Below are 13,387 nucleotides of genomic sequence, written 5' to 3'. Positions count from 1 at the left end.
CAAAGGGGAGTGTGACTTTGCTTCTGCTTCTTGATTGGCATAATTGGCAAAACTGCAGGTGCCACATAATATCCATACTGCATTTGTAGGAACTCGATTGTTTAGTGTGGCTACACCTACAGTTTTATAATAACAAAAGTAATAATTTATTATTTATACCCCGCCCATCTGGCTGGGTTTCCCCAGCCACTCTGGGAGGATCCCAACTGAATATTAAAAACACAACACAGCATTAAACATTAAAAACTTCCCTAAACAGGGCTGCCTTCAGATGTCTTTTAAAAGTAAGATAGTTGTTTATTTTCTTGACATATGATGGGAGGGTGTTCCGCAGGGTGAGCACCACTACCGAGAACGCCCTCTTGCAGGGAGGGAACTGCCAGAAGACCCTCAGAGCTGGACCTCAGTGTCCTGGCTGAACGATGGGGGTGGAGACGCTCCTTCAGGTATACTGGACTGAGGCCGTTTAGGGCTTTAAAGGTCAGCACCAACACTTTGAATTGTGCTCGAAAATGTACTGGGACCCAGTGCAGATCTCTCAGGACCGGTGTTATATGGTCTCGGCGGCCACTCCTAGTCACCAATCTAGCTGCCACATTCTGGATTAATTGCAGTTTCCGAGTCACCTTCAAAGGTAGCCCCACGTAGAGATCCTTGCAGTAATCCAAGCCGGAAATAACTAGAGCATGCACCACTCTGGTGAGACAGTCCACAGGCAGGTAGGGTCTCAATCTGCGTACCAGATGGAGCTGATAAACAGCTGCCCTGGACACAGAATTAACTCCCTGCTTATTGAGATCAAGCAGGCAACTTCCAGTACAGTCGTACCCCGGATGTCAAATGGAATCCGTTCCACCTCTAAAACATTTGAAAACCAAGGCGTGGCTTCCAATTGGCTGCAGGAAGCCCTTGCAGTCAATCAGAAACTGTGGAAACCACGTTGGATGTTCAGGTTCTAAAGAACATTCGCAAACCTGAACACTCACTTTGGGAGTCATTTGGGAGCCAAAACGTTCAACTCACATGGCATTCAACTTTTGAGGTACAACTGTACTCTTTCTGGCTTCAGCTAGAAAAACTGTCTTAGTTAGGCAAGACTACCTCAGATGTTTAGGATCTGTTTTAGTATATTAATTTTTGTACGATTTAAAGTCGTGTTATATTATTTTCTTGATTTTAGCTTCCTATATTTTTTGTGAAAAGTTTTGAGGCTTTTTACAATCAAGCGATGTATAAATTTTTGTGTAATAAATAAATAAATTTAATTACCCAAACTGGTCATTCACCAAAGGCCAGAGGATCCAGGAGTGCCCCTCACTGGTATCCTAGCATATTATTCTGCTGTACTTTGGAGAGATCTGTCTTTTGACTATACCTTATCTATAACTATATTTAAAATGTTTACATGTTGCCTTTTGTCTTTGAAGATGTCTTCCCAATTACTGTGAACATGGTGGTGAATGTTCACAGTCCTGGAATAGTTTCTATTGCAGCTGTGCAAACACAGGTTACATGGGAGCTACATGCCATTACTGTAAGTCTTAGGTATTTTATTATATTTTTTTAAAAAACTTTATTTTAGAGGAGAAATGTTTAACTGCAAAGTGTTTTTGTTTGGTTGGTTGGTTGTTCCTTTTTGAAATGCATATAGCCTTCTATTTTAGAGAAATTGTGAAGACCACTCATTCCAGCACTATTATATTTTAAGAGGGGTTGTCGTTAGAAAAATCTGTATGAAAACTCAGATTTAAATGTGTACTTAAATATATATTTCATCTGCACGGATGTTTTCCTAAACGTACCTAAAATTACACCATTTCAAATGCATTTTGGTACGTTTTTAGAACCAAGAACAGGATCACAAAATCAAGAGAAGTGCAAAATCTGAAGGATTCTTCCATTCACTTATGAGTCCATGAGGTGTGGCTCAAGTTAGCTCACATTGGAATTCAGAGAAATCAATTTGTGCCAGCATCCCCAACTACTATTTGTGTTAAACTTTCTATAGAGAACAACAGTGCTGTCTTACCTTCTGAAGCTTTCAATCTGGTTTTTGTCATACAGCCTGATTGTTTAAAAACCTAGGAGGAAAAAAACTCGAACAATTACAGATTGTATTTCTGGATAAAAGCTTCACCCGGTGTTCACAACTTGTACTGTATTGTTCTCATGCATAAATAAATTTAGAAAAAAGTGTGAGTTTTTTTGTTCCTCGTAATTATTTTACCCCCCCTTACTGACTTCTCCTTTTGTAAACAAGTTTCCTTTTGCCTTGAAAGAAAGTTTCAATTTGATCGTATTTGGTAGGCATTCAAGTTAAATATAGGCTAAACATCGACAATTTTAACTGCATAATATCATTTAGAAATTAACAGCTTTGTATAGCATAACTGTAAGATGGTGATGGGTTATTTTGGAAGTTTCAGCTAATGCACTTTAGATGTGGAGTTATTGTTTGGGTAGATTATAGTGAGTGGCCTTTAACCTCAGCCGTTGGAAGTCCATTTTTGTAACTTTATGTCAAAAGCTGTGGAATTCCCTCCCTACAGATATGAGTTTGGCACCCTTTTTGAATAGCTTTCATCATTTTTAGGATCCTCCCCATTATTCTGATTGTAAATTGTTTACTGGTTTTAAGATAGTGGTTTAAAATTATTGTGGTAATATGCCCTGAGACTTTTAGTCAGATCCACTGAAAATAATGAACATGGCTGTTAGGTCCATTAATTTCAACGAGTTCTACTCTGAGTAAGTCTCAGTTGGGATACAGCTCCTTATGATGAAGTGAAGCTAATCAATCTAGATGATGCCGATAATCTCTTTTGAACTTGGCTGCCACAATATATGATGAACCGTCAAGCCAGAACTGCTACTGCTTATTGAACCTTAAATTAAAGGTTTGAGAGCTACTTGATCCAGCTGTTCCAAGCAGGAAAGGGGGCAACATCTTTCTAATTGACCAGGATCATAAGCAGAGAATGTCAATCAATATGTACTTGATTTTAAGCTTGAAACATATTTCCCGTAGCTTCCATATTGTTGCTTGATGAAATGTTTTGCTGCACTGGGAACACAGATCACTGGACCCGGAGCTCGGGTCCTGGCAGAAAGAAGCCATTCATTTGACTAAAACAATGCTAAAACAGCCCCCACCATCTGTTATAGCTGCCTGTTGAAACCCCTACACAGCATAGCTGTTCATCACAGTGGCCTTTTCTGACACAAGAAGAGACTGATGAAGATGCTATTAAGTCTCTGGTGCTTTATTATTATGATCAATGGAGTGGCCATGCCTCTGGCACATATTGGCACTGGCAGATGCAGTTTAAGTCTGTGCCTCTCAAACTACTTTTGGAATGTATCTCACTTTCCTGAAGCCCCACCCATCCCCTCAACCATCTTTACGGCAGGTGGACATGTGAAGATTCTTGTGGGTCATGGTATGGATGTTACGACACAGAAGAATATGGGGATGGGAGCTAATAGGTTTTGGAGACCATGCATAACTCCATCATTAACCATGCACTGTGGATTCTTAGTCAGCTTAACTCCATCCCTTCGCTACTCCAGGAATGCCCTGCTTTACTGGCAATTCCCACCCATGGTTTCGGCAAATGTAGCAGGAACCTTCATGGCAGGCTAGGTCTTGCACTGGTGGAAGCTAAGAGAACTAGGCAGAGGGCTGCACTGCCACCTTTTGTGTGTTCAGACCAGAGACCTCCCCTTTAAATAAAGACACATTTGACTCAAATTTTAGTTTTGGTTTTTGGCAGAATTTAGGCCACAGCTTTATTGATTACAGAAAAGTGAGTGGTTACATAGGCTCTGGTTCGACTAGCTCCCTGCACCCTTGCAGGTAGCGTTGACCCAGAGCTCTATTATAGGTCAGCCAAGGGTGAATACCTGAGGCAGGTGAAAAGCCTGAGAACAAACTCTCCAGCTGCTCCCCTGCACTCAGGCATGGGTCCCTCTCGGGGGTTGACCAAACCAATTTGCGTCCCTGGATTCCCTTAACGGAATACCCTTCACATAGGGATGGTGAGACCATTCTCCCATCCCTGTCACATGAACCAGTGCCTATCCACAACCTTACAAGTTGTGACGAATTGCTACATGGCTGGCGAAACCCAAATGGCAACAGCCAATCAGCCAAGTGGGGGAAATTCCTGCCAATGACAGACGACACATGATAGCGTAGCAAGGTCAATAGCAAAATGCCCTAAAATCAGGGAGAGGTGGATGGGTGTTCCGATGCACGAGCTGAAAGATGAAGCTCTGGGACACATGCATGGGTTTATATAGGTCCCTCGATTCATTTAGACTGCACCCCATTGGCCAGATTACACCCAGCAACGAGGGACCTCCCAATCGGGTGTTGTGGCTATCCAATAGACCCACCCACAACCAGGAGATCAGTCTCCAGGTCTCACTGCAACATGTGCCCTCTTTTAGGGAGGACACGGTTTCCAGCAAAGCAGAGTTCTGCTGTGGCTTGGTTATTACTCAGTTCCTTGTGATTTTGAGATAAAGCAAGTTTCTTTATGTTATTCACATTTTGACACTGCATGATTGGCCACCCACCTCTGGATATTTCCGCTGTGAACGTTGTTGTTCAGGAGGTGAAGAGAAACACGCACTCCGTCATTTTCTATTTAAAGGAGCATAAATGCTGTTTACTTACGCCAAGAGTGGTGCAGCTTTGTATGTGTGAATTTCATCGGTTTCCCTCAGATTTGAATGCATGTGTTGTCTAGGCCTGGGAGATATATCAATATATCGCCCAGGACTGGCATGAGGATCAGATCGCGATGTCGGCTTCACTCAGCGGTGGTGAAACCAGCACCACTCCTGAGTACCTCTGCTGGCAGCGTCCGCTAGAGTTCCTTCCTCCAGCAGCGCTGCTAGCAGAGGGACTCAGGAGCAGTGACAGTTTCACCAGCGATATATCATTGAGTGAAACCGCCATCGCACTCTGCCCTCATACAATGCAGAGCAAGAAACAAGCGAGGTGGCAATACAGCTTGTTCCTCCCTCTGCTTCTTTAAACTGCTCGACTGAGGAGTGTGCAGCTGCCCTTACCTCAGCGCTGGCTCCCATGAGCTGGCGGCAGTGTGGGGGCTCCATGAAACTGTTCAGCTGAGGGGAGCATAGTTGGCGCACGCCACAGTGATCAGTTAAAGGAGCCCCAACTGAGGTGCGCAAAGCAACCCTCGGAATCCTGGTCCTCACGGACGAGTCAGCAATGTCTCGGCAACACAATGGCCATATACATATGTAATAGACAATCTTTATAGAATTGCTTCAAACCATAACAAGTACAAAATGAAATCTTTAGTTTCAAAGTCTCTGAAAATCTTTAAATGAAGCAAGGTACCAAACTTTGTACAATAAAAGACAAGCTGTGAAGCTTTGTGTATTCAGCAAATATGATGTCCAACACTGAACAGTGATTCCGGATATTGACTACTGTTTCGTAGAATTCTTCATCAGCGTGGGGGGAGGATGCAGAATTGCTTCATAAACCCATCTTATTTCGAATGAATGTATATAAATGAAAATATCAAATGCTGTGGAACAGTGCTCATGTAATAATGTAGTCACTGCTGAGCATTTGATATTTTCATTTATATACATTCATTCGAAATAAGTTTTCTTTTTCCACACCGCAGTATTTTGCCACACCGCAATGTTTGGCTGTTGAAAAGTGCTATCGCCCAGCCCTAGTGCTGTCTATTCCGACCCCCACCCGACAAATGTTCACGTTTCAGATAAAATGCAAACAATGCCATTATGTTTGTGATGGAAGATGTTCTCTTACAGCTATTTATGAGCAATCGTGTGAAGCCTATAAGCACAGAGGGAACACTTCGGGCTTTTACTATATCGACTCAGATGGGAGTGGCCCCCTGGGACCATTTCTTGTATATTGCAATATGACAGGTAAGGTGATAAACTCCCTTAACTCACGGCCGTCTCTGCGTGCATGTTCATTACATTGAAACACAATCTATCAAGTAGGAAGTGTACCTATTTGGGAACTTGTGAGTTTAAAGAATGAAACAGAATGAAGGTGACTTCTCAGCTCAGAATATTGGAAATGAATAAGGCAGGAAAATTACAGCAACAACGTAGGCTCAGATTGTGAGGCTACTATTCCCCCCCCCCCCCGTAGCACCATTCGTAAGTGGGTTTCTCTCATACTCAATTTTCATTTTCTGAAGAGTTTTACTTTTGAGAAGTTAGCACTGCGAGTATGCAAGGAATTGAGAAAAAAAGCTTTTACTGAAAAGATTATTGAGTTTATTAAAAACTTGATTTCCTTCTGTACATTCAAAAGTGATGTATAGCATCCCCCCTTGTCTTTATTATGTCATTTCAGGTGATTTAATTTAATTTTATTGATTTGCCTTTTACAGCTGGGTGTTTAAAAATGATGGGCGCACCTTCTTTTGCAGCTGTAATCAGCCAAAATTAAGCACTTTTAAGGCCTATTAATTTCAATGGGGAATTAAGTGTGTCCTATGGAAATCAATGGAACTTGAATTAACCCAACCAGGCCACTGATCCATATTCCAGGCATTTATCCACAACTTCTTCCATTATATTGGAATGCCTGATTTCTTTCCCATGGCAGCTGCTGTTGGTACTAGCATCCCAAGTCTATTCTACTTGAATAATTTTAGATTTTTATATGCATTGAGTAGACTGGTATTTGGTTTCTTTCGATACTGGAATGGAGGCAGAAATTGTCCCTGCACCTGCACTGGACTGCTGAGACCCTGCAAGCATCTGGGAAGCGCCAGACAGCTGTAGAAATTATTCTCTCCTCCTCTCCAGCTCAGAACATGGACCTGGAAGGAGAGCGGAAGAACGCCCTTGAGCTTACAGCACAAAGGAAGGGACGGTGTCTTAATGAACACAGAAATGCCAGCCAAGAATTGCAAACTCCTCTCTATTTCCTTTAGTGCCCTGTTCATGTACATTGAAATTGGCACAACTCTTGCAATGCCTCTTAAGAGAAAGGGAGATACAACCACTCATTAATTTTTGACCTGATCAAAGAGGGGGAGAGGGGTGCAATTTAAGCACTCTGGTGATTTTAAACTCCGTCAAAAGGCCAGCCCTCTGAGGTAAAGTGGTTTGATTTATTCCTGTATACCAGGCAACAGCTGCCAGTTTTTTCATCAGTCACTCCTTATTCAACACATTAAGCAAATCTCATTGATCAGTTCCTCACCAAGAGATGCAATCTGACAGGCTGAATCTTCAGTATTTGTTTTCTTTCCCTGTTTCCTCACAACTGGTATTCCCTTTTCCCACTAGCAGCAATGGAGGCAGATGCCCAGATTTCTTACACTACTGCCTTGTCATTGATATGCATGCAGTTTTCTTCTCAGGCAGATGGAAAGGGAGGTGCTGCGATTCTCTTTTATTTCTGGGGGGTCATTTTCAATACCACAAGCCTGAGGTCGACAGCTTCAAATCAGATGGCAAGAATGTGTGCATGGAACGTTTTTGTAAGATGACATTTTACATTTATCTATACAGGGAGCAAGGTTTTGCTCACCTGATGCCTACCGGGCACATTTACAGGACATAGCTATCTCTGTTTACTCAGAAGCAATTCCCACTGAGTTCAGTAGGCTTGCTCCAAGGTAAATGGGTATAATTCTACATCCTTGAAAATATCGACCCAACCACACAAATCTCCCCATTCCTGCTATAGCTGATTTACATGCCTTTTAAAAAATATTCCTTTTGCTGTCAGTCATTCCTAAGCTTCCATAAATAAAGGAAGCTTAAGGCAAGGTGTTCCTGCAGAATAGTTAAAACACTTAACTGTAAAATATTGATTCAGTTTCTTAGGAGACACGAAGGCTATAAATAAATTCAGTGGACTGGCTAAGATTATAGGAGTGAGCTCTTACATAAGGTGGGAATCCAGCAAGGTCAAAGGATGGTAAACTAATAAAAAATGAAATTAGACAAAATGTACCCTAAGACATGCTGAGCAGAGGGTTCTAAATTTGAATTTCCTGTCCAGCAAGCAGCCTTCCCTGTCAATGCTTTCACAAATACAGCACTGTGATTTGTTTTACACTGTTCTGCAATGGAGCATCGGTCTTTCCCAATACACAGGACATGCTTTTGTCTGATGAAACTGTATGGACAATGAATGCCATAGCAATATCTAGAGGAAATTGTTAACTTCCATTCATGGTGACTCACAGTTGCAATCACCTCAGAAGAAGGCCCCATTGAGTTCAGTGGAATTTACTGCCAGCTAAATGTGTATAGGCTCGCAGCCTTAAATATCACTGCCTCATATGAGAGAAGCAAAGTGAAGCTGCATTATTTTCTTAAGGTGCAAAACTGAGTTATGGAAATGATATTTTACAGAAGGGATTGGTTGCTTTCTCCAAATCGTATTCAACGGATAACCATTATGCCCAGCCAGCTTCTTTTACAATCCAGAAAATTATAGAACAAGTTCCTGCAGGAACTCAGCAGTGCTCAGCAGGTTTCAGGACTTTGTATTTCTCAAACAGGAGCCACACAAAAAAAACTACACCACTGCTTCTTAAATTCTCCCCATCTAAACTCCTCTAAATGTTGAGTACCAAATGATATGGTGATGTTTACAAAAGGTGAATTCTCGGTTCTCCAGTTTGCTGCAGCTTTCGGTTCTTGCAAGTACAGTAGTCTTCTCTCTGGCTCACACAAGCAGACATTGATAAGATTCTACAAATATCATTCTTCATATAATCATAGGCATCAAAATCAGGGGTCAGCAAACTTTTTCAGAAGGGGGCCGGTCCACTGTCCCTCAGACCTTGGGGGGGGGGGCTGGACTATATTTTGAGAGAGAAAAAGAACGAATTCCTATGCCCCACAAATAACCCAGAGATGCATTTTAAATAAAAGGGCCCATTCTACTCATGTAAAAACACACTGATTCCCGGACCGTCCGCGGGCTGGATTTAGAAGCCAATTGGGTCAGATCCAACCCCCATGGGTTAGTTTGCCTACTCATGATCAAGATTGTATGTGTATTTCTGGGCACTGATAAAACACCACCCACAATCCCCACACTTAATGTGATATTATCAGTTGCATCAATATTCTTTTAGGGTTTTTTTTTTAAGCTGTTGTTTAAGAATCAGACTCACAATCTCAGTGCAGTCGTAAATATGATTGCAACTAAAATGATTTTCTGCAGTGTTCTATCAATGGCACACCTACTCTCCAGCAGAGCTGAGTTGTCAAACTCCCCCTTTCTAAGGAGTTTGTGAGATGGTCTGTCCCTAGGGGTAGCTACCTTGGGGATCACAGAGGCTTTAGGGCCCAAGAAGATGAAGCATCTGGCTGGATATTTAAGCCGGTTCCACTCCCGGCAGCTGCTTCTTCTCATTTGTAGCACCCTCCCTCCCTTTACAAGATGGGTTTTGCCAGCTGACTAGTTGGGGAATGAGTAGAATAGTTTTGGCACAAGCAGCGGCGTAGCGTGGGTTATCAGCACCCGGGGCAAGGCAAGTAATTTGCGCCCCCTAACCCGGGGCAAGGCAAGTACAGTAATTTACTCTCCCAAGCAGCAGCAGCGAGGCTTCTCTTTCCCCCGCGCTCTCCTGGAGCTGCCTCTTTTCTTTCCTTTTTTTCCCTTTCTCCAAGGCTTTTCGCTTTCTCTCCTTAATTGATTCCTCCTCCACACCGCAGCGTTTCCTGGCTGCTTCCCCCCCCCTTCCCCTCTCTCTCCTCCTCGCTCTGCTTGCCCTGCCCTGCCTGAGGGCGCCCTGAGGAGACTCCGCTATCCTTTTTGACCAGGCGAGGTGGAAAAGTCTCTTCCCGCCCCCTCGCCAGACTCCCTGCTCGGCTCGGCTCACTAGCCAGGTGGCCAGTGGAGAGAGAGCCGCAATTACCATAAAGCTCCTCTCCCTCCGCTTCGCCAAGCTGTCAAAGCCCGGCAGCAGCAGGCGCAGCCAGACCCCCGCCAGCCAGCCAGCCCGCCCGCCCGCCCGGCTTCCTCTCCTTTTTTTGCCCGTGGCAGAAGGCTTCGCTCTCCCCCTTCCGCGACCTCCTCGCCAAGCCGAGCGAGCACGGGCTCCCTACCCCGTGGATTTTAGTAGGGGCAGAGAGCTGCTAGTGCGAGCGCGCCCCCCGCCCATGTTGCGCCCGGTGCGGCCGGCCCCCCTGGCACCCCCCACGCTACGCCACTGGGCACAAGGACGCCTGATTGGCACTTGGGACTCCTCGTTTTCTGCCTGCTGAGCACTGTTGGGTTGTCCTGATTGACCTTTCAACGTGAAGCGAATTATTCAGTTTGTTGGGCATTTAATGCAGGCAGTTCAGGGAATTCAAGGACTTTGTGTATAGGCAGCCTGAGGCATTTTTGGGTTCAGGGCATTCTTGGGTCACCTTCCACAGCCTTTGGCTTGAGAAAGATCCTTGGGGATGCCCTTTAGGCTTGGTGTTCACACCTTGGCAAGCACAACCCAGTGGGGGCTGGGTGCGTAAGTTGGGCTCACATACCCAAGGCTCACTTAGCAAGGAGGGGGAACTTTCTCCCTCTTTGGCTGCAGAGCCACAGAATACAGCTGCTTACATGCCCTAGGGATTGTAACAATACCTCCCTCCAGTTATTTGAAGTCCACCTGGTTGTTCTTTTATAATTCAGTTAATTGGTTTTATAGATCTTCTGTTGTTATATTCAATAAGTATTTCACCATTCTTTGTCTCTTGAGTCTTCTTCAATATGTATAGGAGCATCGGCGGTAATATAGAAGGAGGAAACAAAGGAACTGAAGCTTTTTTCAAATACTGCAGGCTGAAATTCTGTTACTAACATTAGAAATTATCCTAGTTAAACCCTAATTCAGGAGGGAAGTTGTGCAGGCCGAAGTGGGAAGGAAGGAAGTAAGGAAGGAAGGACGGAAGGAAGTGCCATGGGGAAATTATTTTTTTCTTTGTTTAAGGCAGTTGTTTTGGATGTGTTTATTATGCACTGCTAAGTGTATATTATAGTATATATAAGTGTATATTATAAGTGTATATATATATAGGGACGCGGGTGGCGCTGTGGGTAAAAGCCTCAGCGCCTAGGGCTTGCCGATCGAAAGGTCGGCGGTTCGAATCCCCGCGGCGGGGTGCGCTCCCGCTGCTCGGTCCCAGCGCCTGCCAACCTAGCAGTTCGAAAGCACCCCTGGGTGCAAGTAGATAAATAGGTACCGCTTACCAGCAGGAAGGTAAACGGCGTTCCGTGTGCTGCGCTGGCTCGCCAGATGCAGCTTTGTCACGCTGGCCACGTGACCCGGAAGTGTCTCCGGACAGCGCTGGCCCACGGCCTATAGAGTGAGATGGGCGCACAAACCCCAGAGTCTGTCAAGACTGGCCCGTAACGGGCAGGGGTACCTTTACCTTTACCTTTAAGTGTATATTGGGTGTTCAATGTTTATGTGACTGCCTATTTTCTGTCTGTTTTGCAAGACACCACTTGGACAGTTATACAGCACAACAACACCGAGTTAACTAGAGTCAAAAGTGCTAATCGAGAGAACCCACACACTGTGTTTTTCAAATATGCTGCCAACCTAGAACAGCTTCAGGCTACAATTAACCATGCAGAACACTGTGAACAAGAGCTTGCCTACCACTGCAAAAAGTCACGGCTTTCAAATAAGCGAGGTAAGTAACGCAGACAAATCTTATTACGCTACATAATGTGTTATACTCAATGAACCACTGTAGATATTTAATCTTGCCAAGGTTATGGCATCTTGCCACTATAGTTTGCTTTTTTTAAAAAAAGAATAACTTTTTAAAAGATTTAGCAAACAAATCCCCAACCTGTAAATTGCTGAATAGCTTCTGAACCAGAAAAAGCACCAAGGTCAATTTATAATGAGCTTCATTCAAAGCATTAACTACTTTCAAACTCAATTTCTCGCCTAATCCTACTGTTTAGCAGAAATTATAACAAAGCTCCTTCCTGGCCTACATGTAAAGGACTTTAAAATTTTGCCAACAGCAAAGTAAATATAGATTGTATCTTGATAACAGAAGCAAAGTACTGATGTTGAAAAACCCACAACCCACACACCCCTTGTTTTTTGTGATTAAAAACATGTCTGTAGATTTTCACACAATCTTGTTTATGAAATGCTAAAAAGAGAAGTATTACAAAACATATTTTTTTAAGTTGGGGGATTAGTTGCACTGATATTAAACAAACACAAACATTGCAGGAAGAGAATAGAGCATTATAAAAATGTCATAGATCAATAGTCTGCCTGCAGTTTGGAAATTATTTCATGTGTTTGTGGAGCATTGGTTCCTGCAGTGGCTTTTAAAACCTTGACTGTAAAGAAGTTGGGTATTATTTCTTTTTCTTTCCTTTTACCTCACTGGATTTTGACTGGATTACGATAGCAGGCTGTAGGACCAAAGTTACTTTGCACTATTTGTGCTTGCTTTTTGCTCATGTGCATTTGCACACATGCCAGTCTTGTAAAGAAGCAGATTGTTAGCTTGTTGTTGTTGTTGTTGTTGCTGCTGCTGCTGCTGTTCTTCTTCTTCTTCTAATTGGGTTTTATAAACCAGAATAATGTTATACAAACTAGTATACCAAGTTTTGATGATAATAAAATTGTATAAATAAGACAATATGCATAATACACTATGCAATATGCAAATAAAATAACATTCAACATTCATTACATTAATATAGAATAATATTAAACATCAGCATTTCAACATTAAACAGAAACCCACTCTTAACAGTTACAATAAGTAATTTCTAAACTCCAGTCAATAAAACACAGCAAACCACAGTGTACAACATAATACAGTACAGAATGAGAAGCAGAGACTGGAGGGTGGGGCAAGGCAGGTGGAAAGAGGCCTTGCCTGATGTTTTCTCATGTCATTTGTATATCACAAAAATAGCATAATAAATGTGGAAAGATATCTACAACATAGGTTTCATTATTAGTGGTCAATGCATAAGTTCTTGGTTTATGAATTGGTTTAAACAAATATGAAGAAGAAGGGGGGAAGAAAAATAATAGGGGGAGTGGCAAGTGAGGTGGGTGGGGTGGGGTGAGGTGAGGTGAAGAGGAGGAAAGGAGAAGGAGCCCCTGACCGCACGGTGGTTTAAATAGGGTAAGCCACACACCCCGGTCAACTGGATTGGTCGGCCATGGGGCGTTTACATGGCTGGGACTCCCAGTGACGCGGGTGGCTTCACCACCACCACCACCCCCATACACAGGGAGTGCACATGGCCTCCTGTGACCCTGCCCCCCTGGGAAGGGGAACAACCTTCTAATGGAAATTCACTCGGCAGACCTGGCCTTTCCACCACTTGAGAAAAAGGGAGAGTATGAAACTACAT

At 43.4% G+C, this 13,387-nt stretch overlaps 1 protein-coding gene across 4 annotated transcripts in view; it reads left to right on the top strand.

Moving 5' to 3' along the window:
• Positions 1-13,387, top strand: part of CNTNAP4 (contactin associated protein family member 4) — a 274,373-nt gene that overhangs the window by 190,917 nt on the left and 70,069 nt on the right. For all 4 annotated transcript variants that reach the window (XM_081213562.1, XM_081213561.1, XM_081213563.1 and 1 more), the window contains 3 exons: positions 1,428-1,534; positions 5,821-5,940; positions 11,482-11,679. In XM_081213562.1, the coding sequence (XP_081069688.1) occupies positions 1,428-1,534; positions 5,821-5,940; positions 11,482-11,679 (425 nt within the window). The remainder of the gene's footprint in view (positions 1-1,427; positions 1,535-5,820; positions 5,941-11,481; positions 11,680-13,387) is intronic.

Source organism: Podarcis bocagei (genome assembly GCF_964188305.1).
Source record: "Podarcis bocagei genome assembly, chromosome: 11".
Lineage (NCBI taxonomy): Eukaryota > Metazoa > Chordata > Lepidosauria > Squamata > Lacertidae > Podarcis > Podarcis bocagei.
Note: the sequence above shows the minus strand (reverse complement) of the source record. Positions and strands in the feature narration are given on the sequence as shown.